The following is a 10,863-nucleotide window of genomic DNA, read 5'->3' as shown; positions in this document are numbered from 1 at the left end:
AACTCCTTGTATCAGCACTGGAGTGTGTGTGGCCATACTACAAGCCAGATGAAGGAAGAGGTCCAACTGAAGATTAACCTAGGAAAACATCAGCAGCTTAAAGTGACATGAAAGCACAGACTCTGACTAGGATTTACATCGAGTTTGTAATGGGGCTATTCACACACGGAACTGAATAACCGCTAACAACGCACCATGCTGGAATCCTGACAAGCCCACATGTTTTTCCACACAGCACGCAACTGCATTAGACATAATTTTATATTTCCATTGCCTATTCAACATAATTAGGACTCAGAGATGAGTCCTGCTAAGGCACTTTTAAAAATACTGTTGGAACATTGGTTTCCTAAATTAAATTTCATGCAACTGGATTAAAAAAAAAAAAAAAAAGGAGCACTTTCTAGTGCATTTAGAGAGTTTGTGCATTAAAAAGGAGATCAATTTGAAGCAAATCTACTTCATGCTTCTAGTAGATTTAACGGGCAGCTGTATCTTAAGCTGATTGCGTTCTCAAAGTGATGTCGTAATGTTAGACAGAACCGCATGTGGTTTGCTAGAAATCTAGAAAGAACACATGCAACTTTCTGATGGACCTTATTAAAAGAAAAAAATAACCCACAGCACCTAGACCACCTTATTTGAAAGGATGCAAAAATAAATATTAGAATTAAAATAATTTTATTTCAATGTACATGAACAGAAATAAAATATAATTTTTTAAACTTACTTACAGAGATATATTGCTGGGCTGGCCCAATCACAAGTGTTCTCCACCACAGGGCAGCAAGACTGACTAGACCCACTTCACTACTTTTTGGACCAACAGGATTCAAAGTACCACCTCAAAAGGGTCCTTCAGCACACAGCAAACTATTTTTTTGAAAACGAAAACTCATCAACTCTTCACACAGCCAGAAATTTTACATTGTGTTCCAAGGAAGATCTCCCTTGAAAATTCTGTCCGTTACTGAAGAACAGTACACAGTATGCGGCGCTATATCTAAACTTAACGGATCCAGGTTTCTCCCAAATACTTTTCTCTATTCTACTTTCTCGTACAAAGCATCTGCTATAAAACCCACACATTCAAAACCACAGAATTATACAAACCTGTGAACAAGGCTGTTTTCAATATGCTTGTTGCTATGTGCTACTACCTGCTGTATCAGCTTTAACATGCAGCGTCCATAGATGGTAAAAGGGCATTTCTCTTGACCATCTATTTCAGAATTCACAGAAGTTACGACTGTTTTTACAACTTACAGTGCAATGTAGTTAAGTTATTCAATGTCATGATATGGCACCATAAGATAAGCAATCATTTGTTAAAATGCACAATTCCTTTACTAATATTTTTGTGGTGCTTTACTGATCATATAAGTAATAATAAATTTAAAGACAACTAGAAGAGGAAGTGATAGGGAAAAATCTTTTTAAAAAGTGTCTATCAACTCCTTTAATAAAGAAAATAAGAAAAAAACCCTGAACTGTCAGATTCAAGGAAAACAACAGGAAGTACCTCTTCACACAACGCAGTTAAACTGTGGACTCCTTGCCATATGATGTGGATGCTAGGATACTATAAGGATTTAAAGATTTTTCTTCCATGATTTTAACCAGCAAATGCTCTCAGATAGAGAGTTCCCCAAACCACAGATTGCTTAAAGTATATTCTGGGGAAGCATTGCTAACTGCTCACCCTGTTCTTACTCTTCCTTGTGCATCTGCTTTTGGCCACTGAGACTGGATGCTGGGCCAGAAGGACCTCTGATCTGACTTGGTACAGATGTTTCTAACATTTACTTCAAAACACTTCATAAACTTATACTTAAGACGAAGTTCATCATTTGTCATGTTATTTAGTTAGAAGGACTCAGATTTTTAAATTACAAATGACTTCCAAAAGGCGGGGGGGGAGGGGGAATTAAGCTTTTTTCTACTATGACTCAGTTGTATAAAACTGTATAGAAAAATGAGCATTATGTGCAGACGTAATGAAAAGCAGTAAGCTTTATAAAAAACATTCTTAGAAATGTACCAAGCATAAACAAAAGATGATTTACAAATACATCTAGCTGTTCTTCTAGTCATCATCAGAATCTGAATCATATTTCTTTCCTCTGATGGTCTTCTTATCCAACTTCGTAAAGCTTGTTCCAAACTTCTTTTGACTTTGAAAAGGTGGGTCCATCAAGTTTCCACTAGAGGAAAAGAGAAAGGCATGTTGATTAAAGCTGTATTCATGCAGCTGTAGCATCTCTAATTACCTGTTTCTCCAGGAAAACATTGTATGAGAACAACCCCTACTCCCTAAAGCCACCCTAAATAGCATTGCTAGCATAGCACATCCTGGACAAAATGGCCTGGATAACTGTAATTCAGACAGGAGTGTGAGTGTAAACAGCACCTGTGAGTGGAGCTCTAGAGAAAAACTGTCTGAAAGGGCTTTTGCTGCAAACTGATCATGCTAAAGATAACCATCTGTCAGATTGAACAGTAACCAGGGAATTACAGAGAGACTTTTCAAAACAAATGAGGAGCTAGGAGTACAAAAGAAGCTAAAATTTTGTAACAGGGACTTTGGAGTAGAAACAGACGAGTCAAAACTGGCTTTTGTACTGCCAGAAGTCACCTTATACTACCTCTGCCTAGGCCAGACAGAGCAGCTTCCTCATCAGATACTGCGCTCCAGTTAGGGGAATATGGAAGGACTCACGCCTCAGTGTGCATGTATGACCCTGTGAGGGCTTCCTCACCAGCGTGTGGGTCCGTGGGTTGTGGGGAACAGCAGGTGCTCACTTAAAGCTGGAGCACCCACACCTCCTACAGAAGGGGTGCGCAAGGAGGGGAATCCCCTCCCCTTGCTCAGAAAATGGTGTGCATGCTTTCACTCACATGACCTGTGAGGAGTTTGCATCTAAGCGTCAGCGAGTGAGCGAACAAGCAATTAGAACCTTCTGGAATTAGCTGTAAAAGGGTGTTTAGAAATTTGTAGGTATTAACATTTTGTAAATAACATTTTGTTGATATTGATCCTAAATGTACAGTTCACTGATTGCTAGTTAATTACATGTCAGTAGTGAGTCAATACACCCCTTGAATCCTGATTTTGGTCAAACAACATGACCTGAACAGCTTTTCCCCTAAATACACCATCTGCTATCCTACAGGTTGAAAGAAAAGAACTGTTTCTAGGCTCTGAGGAGGACTATCTCCTTTTCAGGAACTTCAGAGAGCGGGACATTACATTCAGAGCAGTGTGGAAATGCAACACTTGCACAGAAATAGATGTCTCCTGGAATGGATCTCCTGGGCTGCGCAGATATTGTGGCTCACTTTGCAAAGCCAGGGTACCAAACTCAGGATCTGGCAAAATGAACAAAGAATGAAACAACTCCCCCACTCCACAAGGAGCTAAGAGTGGAATACACAGTACTAGTAGAGTCAAGTAGGAAGTAAAATTATGCCGTAAGCCAATGTACTAACATTGAGCAAATTCAATGCAGCTTGGTACAACTCCACTGAAAGATTTCTCACATAAAGGGCTGTTGCTGTCTAGACTATATAACCAAGCTGCCTTTCGCTCCCCTGCATATTTGCTTCTTACTGAACTGGGATGTGGGTATTACCACTTGTTTTGAGCTACAAATTTCCATTTCAGTCATTTAATCTGAAATTCAACAGCTACTAAGCTAAACTGAACAGTAGTTTCCTTGCCTTTAAGATACAACAACACTTCTTGCCAAAACTTGGAAATTAGGCATTGAAATAAATTCAGATAATAAGTTTAAAAAAAGAAAAAAAAAGCCAAAGATATTCAAAACAAAAGAGCAAAATTAACCTAAAAAGATAAAGATGATGTTTTAGCCACACCGGAAAGCAAAGCACAAAGTTCTGGTAAATGATTCTCCTGTAAAGTTAGGCTATCGTGGTGACAGTTATCTTCTACTGCCTTCTATCCGGTAGTCTTAAATGTGGGATTTATGATGATTATACTGTACTGCTACACAAACAATTTATTTGCACTTCCACAACTTATTTTCACTTTCTGTACTGTTCTTTGGAAAAACCAAACATATTTATGTACGTAATATGGACTAAGATGCAGTTTAAGGATGACTTGCTGAGTTTTTTCTGAAGTGGATTAAAAATGCTCAAACTTTACCGCATTGCAATTGTGACATGTAAGCATCTATAGCTGATTTAGAAAAGATTACACTAGATGCATGACTCAGAGGCTGTATCAAAGCAATGTAGCTACTCTACACACCTCATGGCAAGAACTGTTTATTTTTATTACGGTACAAAAAGGACAACGTAACACTCATTATAAGGTCTCAATACTTTGCCAAAGGGATACTCCAGTTATTAAATAACTGGATTAAACTCTCATGTGTTTTAAGCATACAACATATCAAAGTTACAAACTTTTACAGATTCTGATTCTCCTGTCTGCAAGCATGTTCTCCTGGCACTGTATCTGAAAATAAAACAATCACAAAACAATTAATTACCTGTAATTAATTATGTCTGCACAGCCTAATCTCCATTCTAAGGTCTCTGTAGTGAAGTCATCAGTATTACCGAGATCAGTAAAGCCCACAACATAGTCTTGTGTTTTTCCATCTTTTACTAGTGCTAGAGTGGGAATTACTTTGATACGCAGTCTCTCGCACAAGAAAGGAGATTTTTCAGCATTTAATTTCAAGAATTTTGTCTCAATGTGCTTTTTTGCCAACACACTCAAATGTTTGTCCATTATTTGGCACCTGTGAAAAAAAACCAAATATATGAAGTGTTAGAATCAATAAGCTGAAGATCATGAATTTTAGAGAAAGTTTAAAAGGAACAGTAAAGAGCTAGTTCTATCATGTTAATTCCTCAGATACGACCTTTTTAATTAAGAATTTAGTTTCAAGAGCAACTGTGTTTCAAAGGTAGCTGGAATTAATGACTAATAGAATAACAGCCTGGAGCACCTTTATTGCACAATCACACCATCCATTTCTCTAATTTCTTCCTAATTACTCCCACATACACCTGAAAGCCTCTCTCACTTCTTGAGGCCTGCATTTATTGATGAAATTTCCCTCCGATTTCTCTTCTTCCTGCTCTAGCTTCACTGGCTGTCAGCTGGAAAAATTTCTCTATAATGAACTTCACATCTTCAGAAAAGTACTCTCAACATGCTACAACGTTTTGGTTTTTTTCAGTCACAACTTCCATAACTGAGATGCAGTAACTCACTGTACCAGGGGTGGTGGGGGGAAGTGATTTGCACAGACTGCTTCAGTAGTGCTATAGGCAAAAATATTTCACTTTTCTGTTGCAATGGAATAGGAGTGTGCATACAACTATTGTTTCTCACCTAAGGGACAGTAACATGAACTGTTCAAGATCTTGCCAAATGGCAGAGATTTGTGGACTTGTCACCTGCGATCTCAACTTTCTGGATTGTCTTTGTTAAGTAGTTTAGCTTAGCTGTATGAACTCTGTAACGTGACTGTCCTTTAACTCAAGAGGAGAGACGAGCAGATCAAAAAGCTGGAGTGGGCAAGGATGAAAGCAACATGATATTGTGGTTGGTAAACCTCACACACTAGCTTCAAGCTGCTTGTCAGAACAACACATTTTACAAAGAACTTTCTCTAAAGTTCTTTCTCCTGAGTCTACAGACTTTGCTGGTTCAAGAAACAAGAACCAAACAACCCAAACCTGTTCTAAGCTACTTTATTTGCAGAGACCGTCTTTCAACTTCTTTGAGTAAAAGCTAGCCAAATACAACCATTTCCGGTATTTCTGAAACTTAAACATTTAACTTAGAAAATGCAGGACACAGATACCTCACTGCATAACCAGCTTCAACCTCTTTCAATTTCTCACATTGAGGCCATTTCAGTTTATATTCTATAAGCTAGAGAGCGCATAACACCTTGGGGGGGGGCGGGGAACAAGCAACCAACCAAAAACAGGACAACTGGCTCCTATTTCAACAAACTACTCTAGTTTGCAACTGCATTTTAACAGAAGACATCGAGACAGACCCACGGAGGAACAGCCCACAACCCAGAACTTCTGAAATTTTTCCAAGGAAGTGGGAGATCTTATTTCAGGTTCCTATTCCGAGTCAGGACTTATTCTTAGATCTAGGTCTCTCACACCCTAAAAAGTGACATAATCACAAAGGCATGGGCACAAAAGGAAAGCAGCTGCAACTGGTATCCACAAATACTTTCATAGCAAAAGGTTAAATTCTGAAAATGCCGAGACAAGTTTTTGTTTATATTTTTATTTTTGTTTGCCAGAACTGCCCAGAATATCTCTGCCTGGAATAATCAAAGTGATCTTTTTGAAATGCTGCTCCTGTATGGTCACTATGTTTACAGACGTAGCTCCCTCAAACGAAATAATAATGAAACACAGCACTCTCTCAAACATTGTCAAAGAAGTTATACACTTATATTCTAATCAACTATGAAACAGAGTATTAATTGTTGCCAAATCATGTTCAGGTTAACTGGAATGGGGAAAAAAAAAATTGAAAAAACAAATGTCTTGAGAAGGGAGCGAGATTTAGAAAATGCAGGAATTTGAATACTTCCAAAAATGCCTATTTATTGGTGGGATTTGAAAGAACATGTCTGTATCTGCAGACATCTATAAACAAAAGGTTTCTTGAGCATAGCTTATTTACTATACCTGAACGTTGTATCTCTATAGAAATGGCAAACCACGTTTTTACTTTCTTTGACTTCTTGGAAAAAGTCTCTCTCACTTGGGATTTCTCTGTATTCTCCATGTCCTTTTGAAAGCCACTCCTTTTGGAAAACATAAAAGGAAATAATTAGTATGGAGTTTGTTAGTCCTGCACCTGTCATGCAAGCTCTACAGCATTTAAGAAAAACAAAAGGGGGGCCTGCAGTGGAAACACACTTCATACAGTAGTACAAGGAGAAACAAATTACTTCCCTCCTTTAGTTCTGTTTTGAAAATATGCAAATGCCACTAGGCTAGACAATCCTTTTGGGTTGCCTCTTTCTCAACAACAGATAGTTGGTTGAGCAGTAAAGCTACCTTACTTATTCGGAAATACAAATCTTGTACAGAGGTGCACAAATTTCTGAAGTGCAGCCTTTTAGTAACACTAGACTAGTTCAAAGACAACACCAGTGACAGAAAATTCTCAGCATTTGAAAACTACTAATCGACAGCTTGGGTCACTCTCTCTAAAATGTTTTTGTACACTCAAAGAACTCTTGTCTAAAACGGATTCAAGTCATTACACATATTAAAATGGATTTCTTCTAATTTTTCCCTCTATGAAAAAATCAGTGAGGAAAAAAGCCTACTAACTCACCTGCAACAGATGACATTTATCAAATATACACTGGAAGTATCTTAATATGAGCCAGGCATCCAGAAAACCATTCAGAAAACACATGCATACCATTGGTCACAAAATGTATGGAGAAACAGAATTTCACAAGCTAACATTTACAGGCAACTTCAAAAACTGCCTGATTAAGTGTGCAAATACAGTTTCAAAAAAGCTAATCTTCTAGATTTTCAACAAATGCGCTTAAGAAAAAACCCCAGCTTCTACAATATTGAAAGTTAATAGTAGTGTATTAAAACAAGTACAGACTAAGCGAAATGATTAGAAGTAGTGCAGTATGACAGAATTTGACAAAAAACTTTAGTTTCCAATGTGGGGAGGGGAAATTTAGATAAATCACTGTTCTTGATCTTGCAGTTTTGTCTTAGCAGAGCAGGGGGGGGAAGGAAAAAAAAAAGGGTTTCCAAGCAAACCGAAAATATCCTGTAAGCTAAATTAGGATAGAACAAAGAATTTCCTGAACGTCGTACACATTAAAAATGCATAGAAGTATGAGCACATGAAGAAGTCATTATGATGCAAATCAAGAACTGACTTATCCTTCAACAGTGGGTATGCATTAATTCCCCTCTGCACAATCCTATTCCAGAACACTATGGCAGCTTACTCCTTTTACTGAGTAGCATCCTACTTCAAATTTGCGTTTGAAAATGCATGAGAACAGTGACTTAAGATCAACGGACATGAACAAGTTTTTGCATGGGAACTAGCACATGTTCACATCCAAGAACATCCAACTGTTATGACTTCTGCAAAACACTACACTCAAATATAAACTGAACTTTTGAAGACAAGCAAATAGCGTGCCGCTTTCTTTACTTCTGCGTTTAAAGAATCAAAGCCGCTAACACTGCCTGTCCTCCAGCATCCCAACCATGCCATGCCACTTTACTGCATTCCCGTTTCAAAGCATGGCATTAGCTTTTTTGAGTTCCACCACAGCCAGAGCATTTCTGTTCAACCCAGTCACCTCCCCCCACCCAGTCTATTTCTTTGTTTAGGTTTGCTTAGATGGAGTAATCTAAGAAACCTATGGCTTCCCTATCTACAATTCAAGTCTCACACCATACGTTACCAAAATTTTGGTGAGAACTATGTTCAAAGAGACTTTTTGGGGAACATAAAGACCACAATTTAGCATGAGGTATCAGGGACCAAAGCAGGATTTCTTTCCTGCAAGAAGAAATAAGCAGTCATACAAAGACAACATTAGGTTAGAAGGAGTGGGACAAGTGATTCCATCCTAGAAACAATGAAGGACCCTGTATCATTCTTCTACAAAATACCTTAAGAGAAGAGCATGCATCACTTACATGCCATAAGTAACAATCTCCAGAACTCAGAAGCTTAAGGAGCCTAAAGGCTTATGATTAGGTTGCCTACAAGGCTTATGCTTCCAGATAGCAATGTTCAGTGAATACGGAGACACTCAAATCTTTGTATGAGACTCTTTATCCTAGCCTTATTGTAAACAATCACAGAGGTTCTTCTCTCCTCCTGTTAAAAACCACAAAGCATGCACACATGGACAGACACTCACTTTCCTGGATAATTTAAAATTAGTAAGTACAGAAAGGTGAGGAAGAAGAAAAAAACAAAACAAAACCAGAACAACCCCAAAACACTCAGTTCACATATACAATTTCCCTAGGATTTCCAAAAAGTCTGTTACACTGTACACATCAAGAGTCTATATTACTACAGAAATTACTTGTTTCTGCTGCTGGGCCTTTTTTAGTGCCTCAAGCCTCCTTTGTTTAAGGCATTCTAATTCATCTTCATCCATTTGGTCCAGCTTCTGCATTTCAGCATCCAGACGTTCTTCCACAACCTTGGTAGTCTGAAGTATTTCATTCTCCAGAACTTTTTGAAGTATTTCAACAGAGGTATCAGCAGCCATCTTTAACTAGAAAGTGGTCTCTTCAGAGCTGTGGAAATAGTGGTACATGGAATTAACATTTATACAAACACTTAATTAAAAGCCTGACCTCTCTTGCTTGCAGTTCACATTGTAGAGAAACAAAATGCTATACTATTTGAAGATAACAGTAGGTAGTTCTTTTCTATATTGCAACCCCCTTTAGAGAATACTTTCACAATGAACACAGATGGCAACAAAGATAGCAGTCAAGTCCTGTTCTCTCAATCCCAAAGGCAGCTGTTGAAAATGCACAGGAACCTGAAATTACTTGTCAATATAAAGAAGTAAAATTCACCAGTTCCAAAGGAACACTCATCCTGAGCTAGATCCATGTACCTTTGACAAATATTCTGAAACTAGAAGATGCAACTGGAAAACCCCAAGCTGCTGGAAGGAGGTGTAAGATGTCTCACAATAAGTCTAAGCAACGCTCAGTATATAAGTGTCTGCCAGTAGTTTAAATGCAATTACTTGAAGTACCTGATGCATATTAACATATTTAAATCTGAATTAACACTCCTCTCCTCAGCTAAAAGACAGACAAGGCGCTCAACAGCAAACGCTTTAGGCTAATACACTGCTTCAATTAGTACAAGAAAACTGCTATTGCAAACACCACGCTATGGCAGCCAGCGAAAGGATTTAAAAAACCCCAACAACCACTACCAAATTGCTGAGTGAAGAAACACAGCTAAAATAATTTTCTGTAAAGTTCTCTCTGCCCAAACATTTCAAAAGGTACAAAATACCAAGACTGGGGTGCATGAAGAGCTGGGGAAACATAATTGATTTTTCTCCCCAATAATGTTACGCTACAAAAAACTATCACTGTAACGAGTGACAGTTTTGAAACAAGGACAGTGCACAGTCACCCTAATCAGATTCTCAACCTGCAGGCCACGGATCTGATGTGCTGAATTTGGGTTCCAAAGATACTCTTGGCTGTATCTCAAAACAGACAAACTACCAACGCCATTGGCTTTGTAAACACCTTGCATACAGAGGCAAGAAAGCATTTTAGGTAGCAATGGGCAAAGTACCAACATCGCAGCAGCACTCCAAGCGTAAACGCAACATCAGCAGTGCTAAGCCTGCTGCCACACTCCACACGGGTCACAGCCACACTTGCTCTGACCTGCAGCAGCTTACCTCGAGTCCCTCTCCCCGAAGCTGCTAACTACAAAGTCCCTCCGTTAGTGTTTTCTATCCCCTTTTCCTGTATTTCCGGAGGAAATAAGAACCTTGCTAGCGCAGACCAGAGCCCACTAGGTCTTCAGGAAAGGGAGGGAACCCTGCTCAGCTGGGGCAAAGGGAGGCTTGTCCTCCACGCAAACAGGAAGGAAAACGGAAAATCAACCCCAGCCAGCCTCCGCTACAGCCTGAGGTCCCCAGCGAGCTCTCGGCTCCCCGGGCCGCGGAAGCCTGGGTGCCAACAAGCGTTTCCCACGCAGCAGGGGGCCTGCGCCCAAGGCCCGCTCCCGGGGGACTCAGCACCGCTGACGGGGCCGCGGCCCTGGCCGCTCCGCCAGAGAGGGGCGACACC

General features: G+C 39.4%; 1 protein-coding gene across 1 annotated transcript; it reads right to left on the bottom strand.

The window, feature by feature from the left end:
- Positions 1-1,927: 1,927 nt before the first annotated feature.
- TXNDC9 (thioredoxin domain containing 9) lies at positions 1,928-9,328 on the bottom strand. Its single transcript, XM_009585840.1, has 4 exons — positions 9,111-9,328; positions 6,703-6,821; positions 4,518-4,772; positions 1,928-2,204 (listed from the first exon to the last, which is right to left on the bottom strand). Exons 1-4 carry the CDS (start codon positions 9,297-9,299, stop codon positions 2,087-2,089), a joined length of 681 nt encoding a protein of 226 aa, XP_009584135.1. The 5' UTR covers positions 9,300-9,328; the 3' UTR covers positions 1,928-2,086.
- Positions 9,329-10,863: the final 1,535 nt, after the last annotated feature.

Source organism: Fulmarus glacialis, unplaced genomic scaffold, assembly GCF_000690835.1.
Source record: "Fulmarus glacialis isolate BGI_N327 unplaced genomic scaffold, ASM69083v1 scaffold4419, whole genome shotgun sequence".
Classification (NCBI taxonomy): domain Eukaryota; kingdom Metazoa; phylum Chordata; class Aves; order Procellariiformes; family Procellariidae; genus Fulmarus; species Fulmarus glacialis.
The sequence above is the reverse complement of the archived record's forward strand: the minus strand, read 5'-3'. Positions and strand labels throughout refer to the sequence as shown.

Bases quoted from the DNA above. Each gene is read 5' to 3' on its own strand.
- TXNDC9 (XM_009585840.1), bottom strand. From the start codon at position 9,299: ATGGCTGCTGATACCTCTGTTGAAATACTTCAAAAAGTTCTGGAGAAT. The intron at 4,773-6,702 runs GTATAGTAAATA...TTTTTTTCACAG, and splicing joins TATAGAGATACAACGTTCAG to GTGCCAAATAATGGACAAAC. The intron at 2,205-4,517 runs GTAATTAATTGT...CTTTTCCTCTAG, and splicing joins GCAGACATAATTAATTACAG to TGGAAACTTGATGGACCCAC.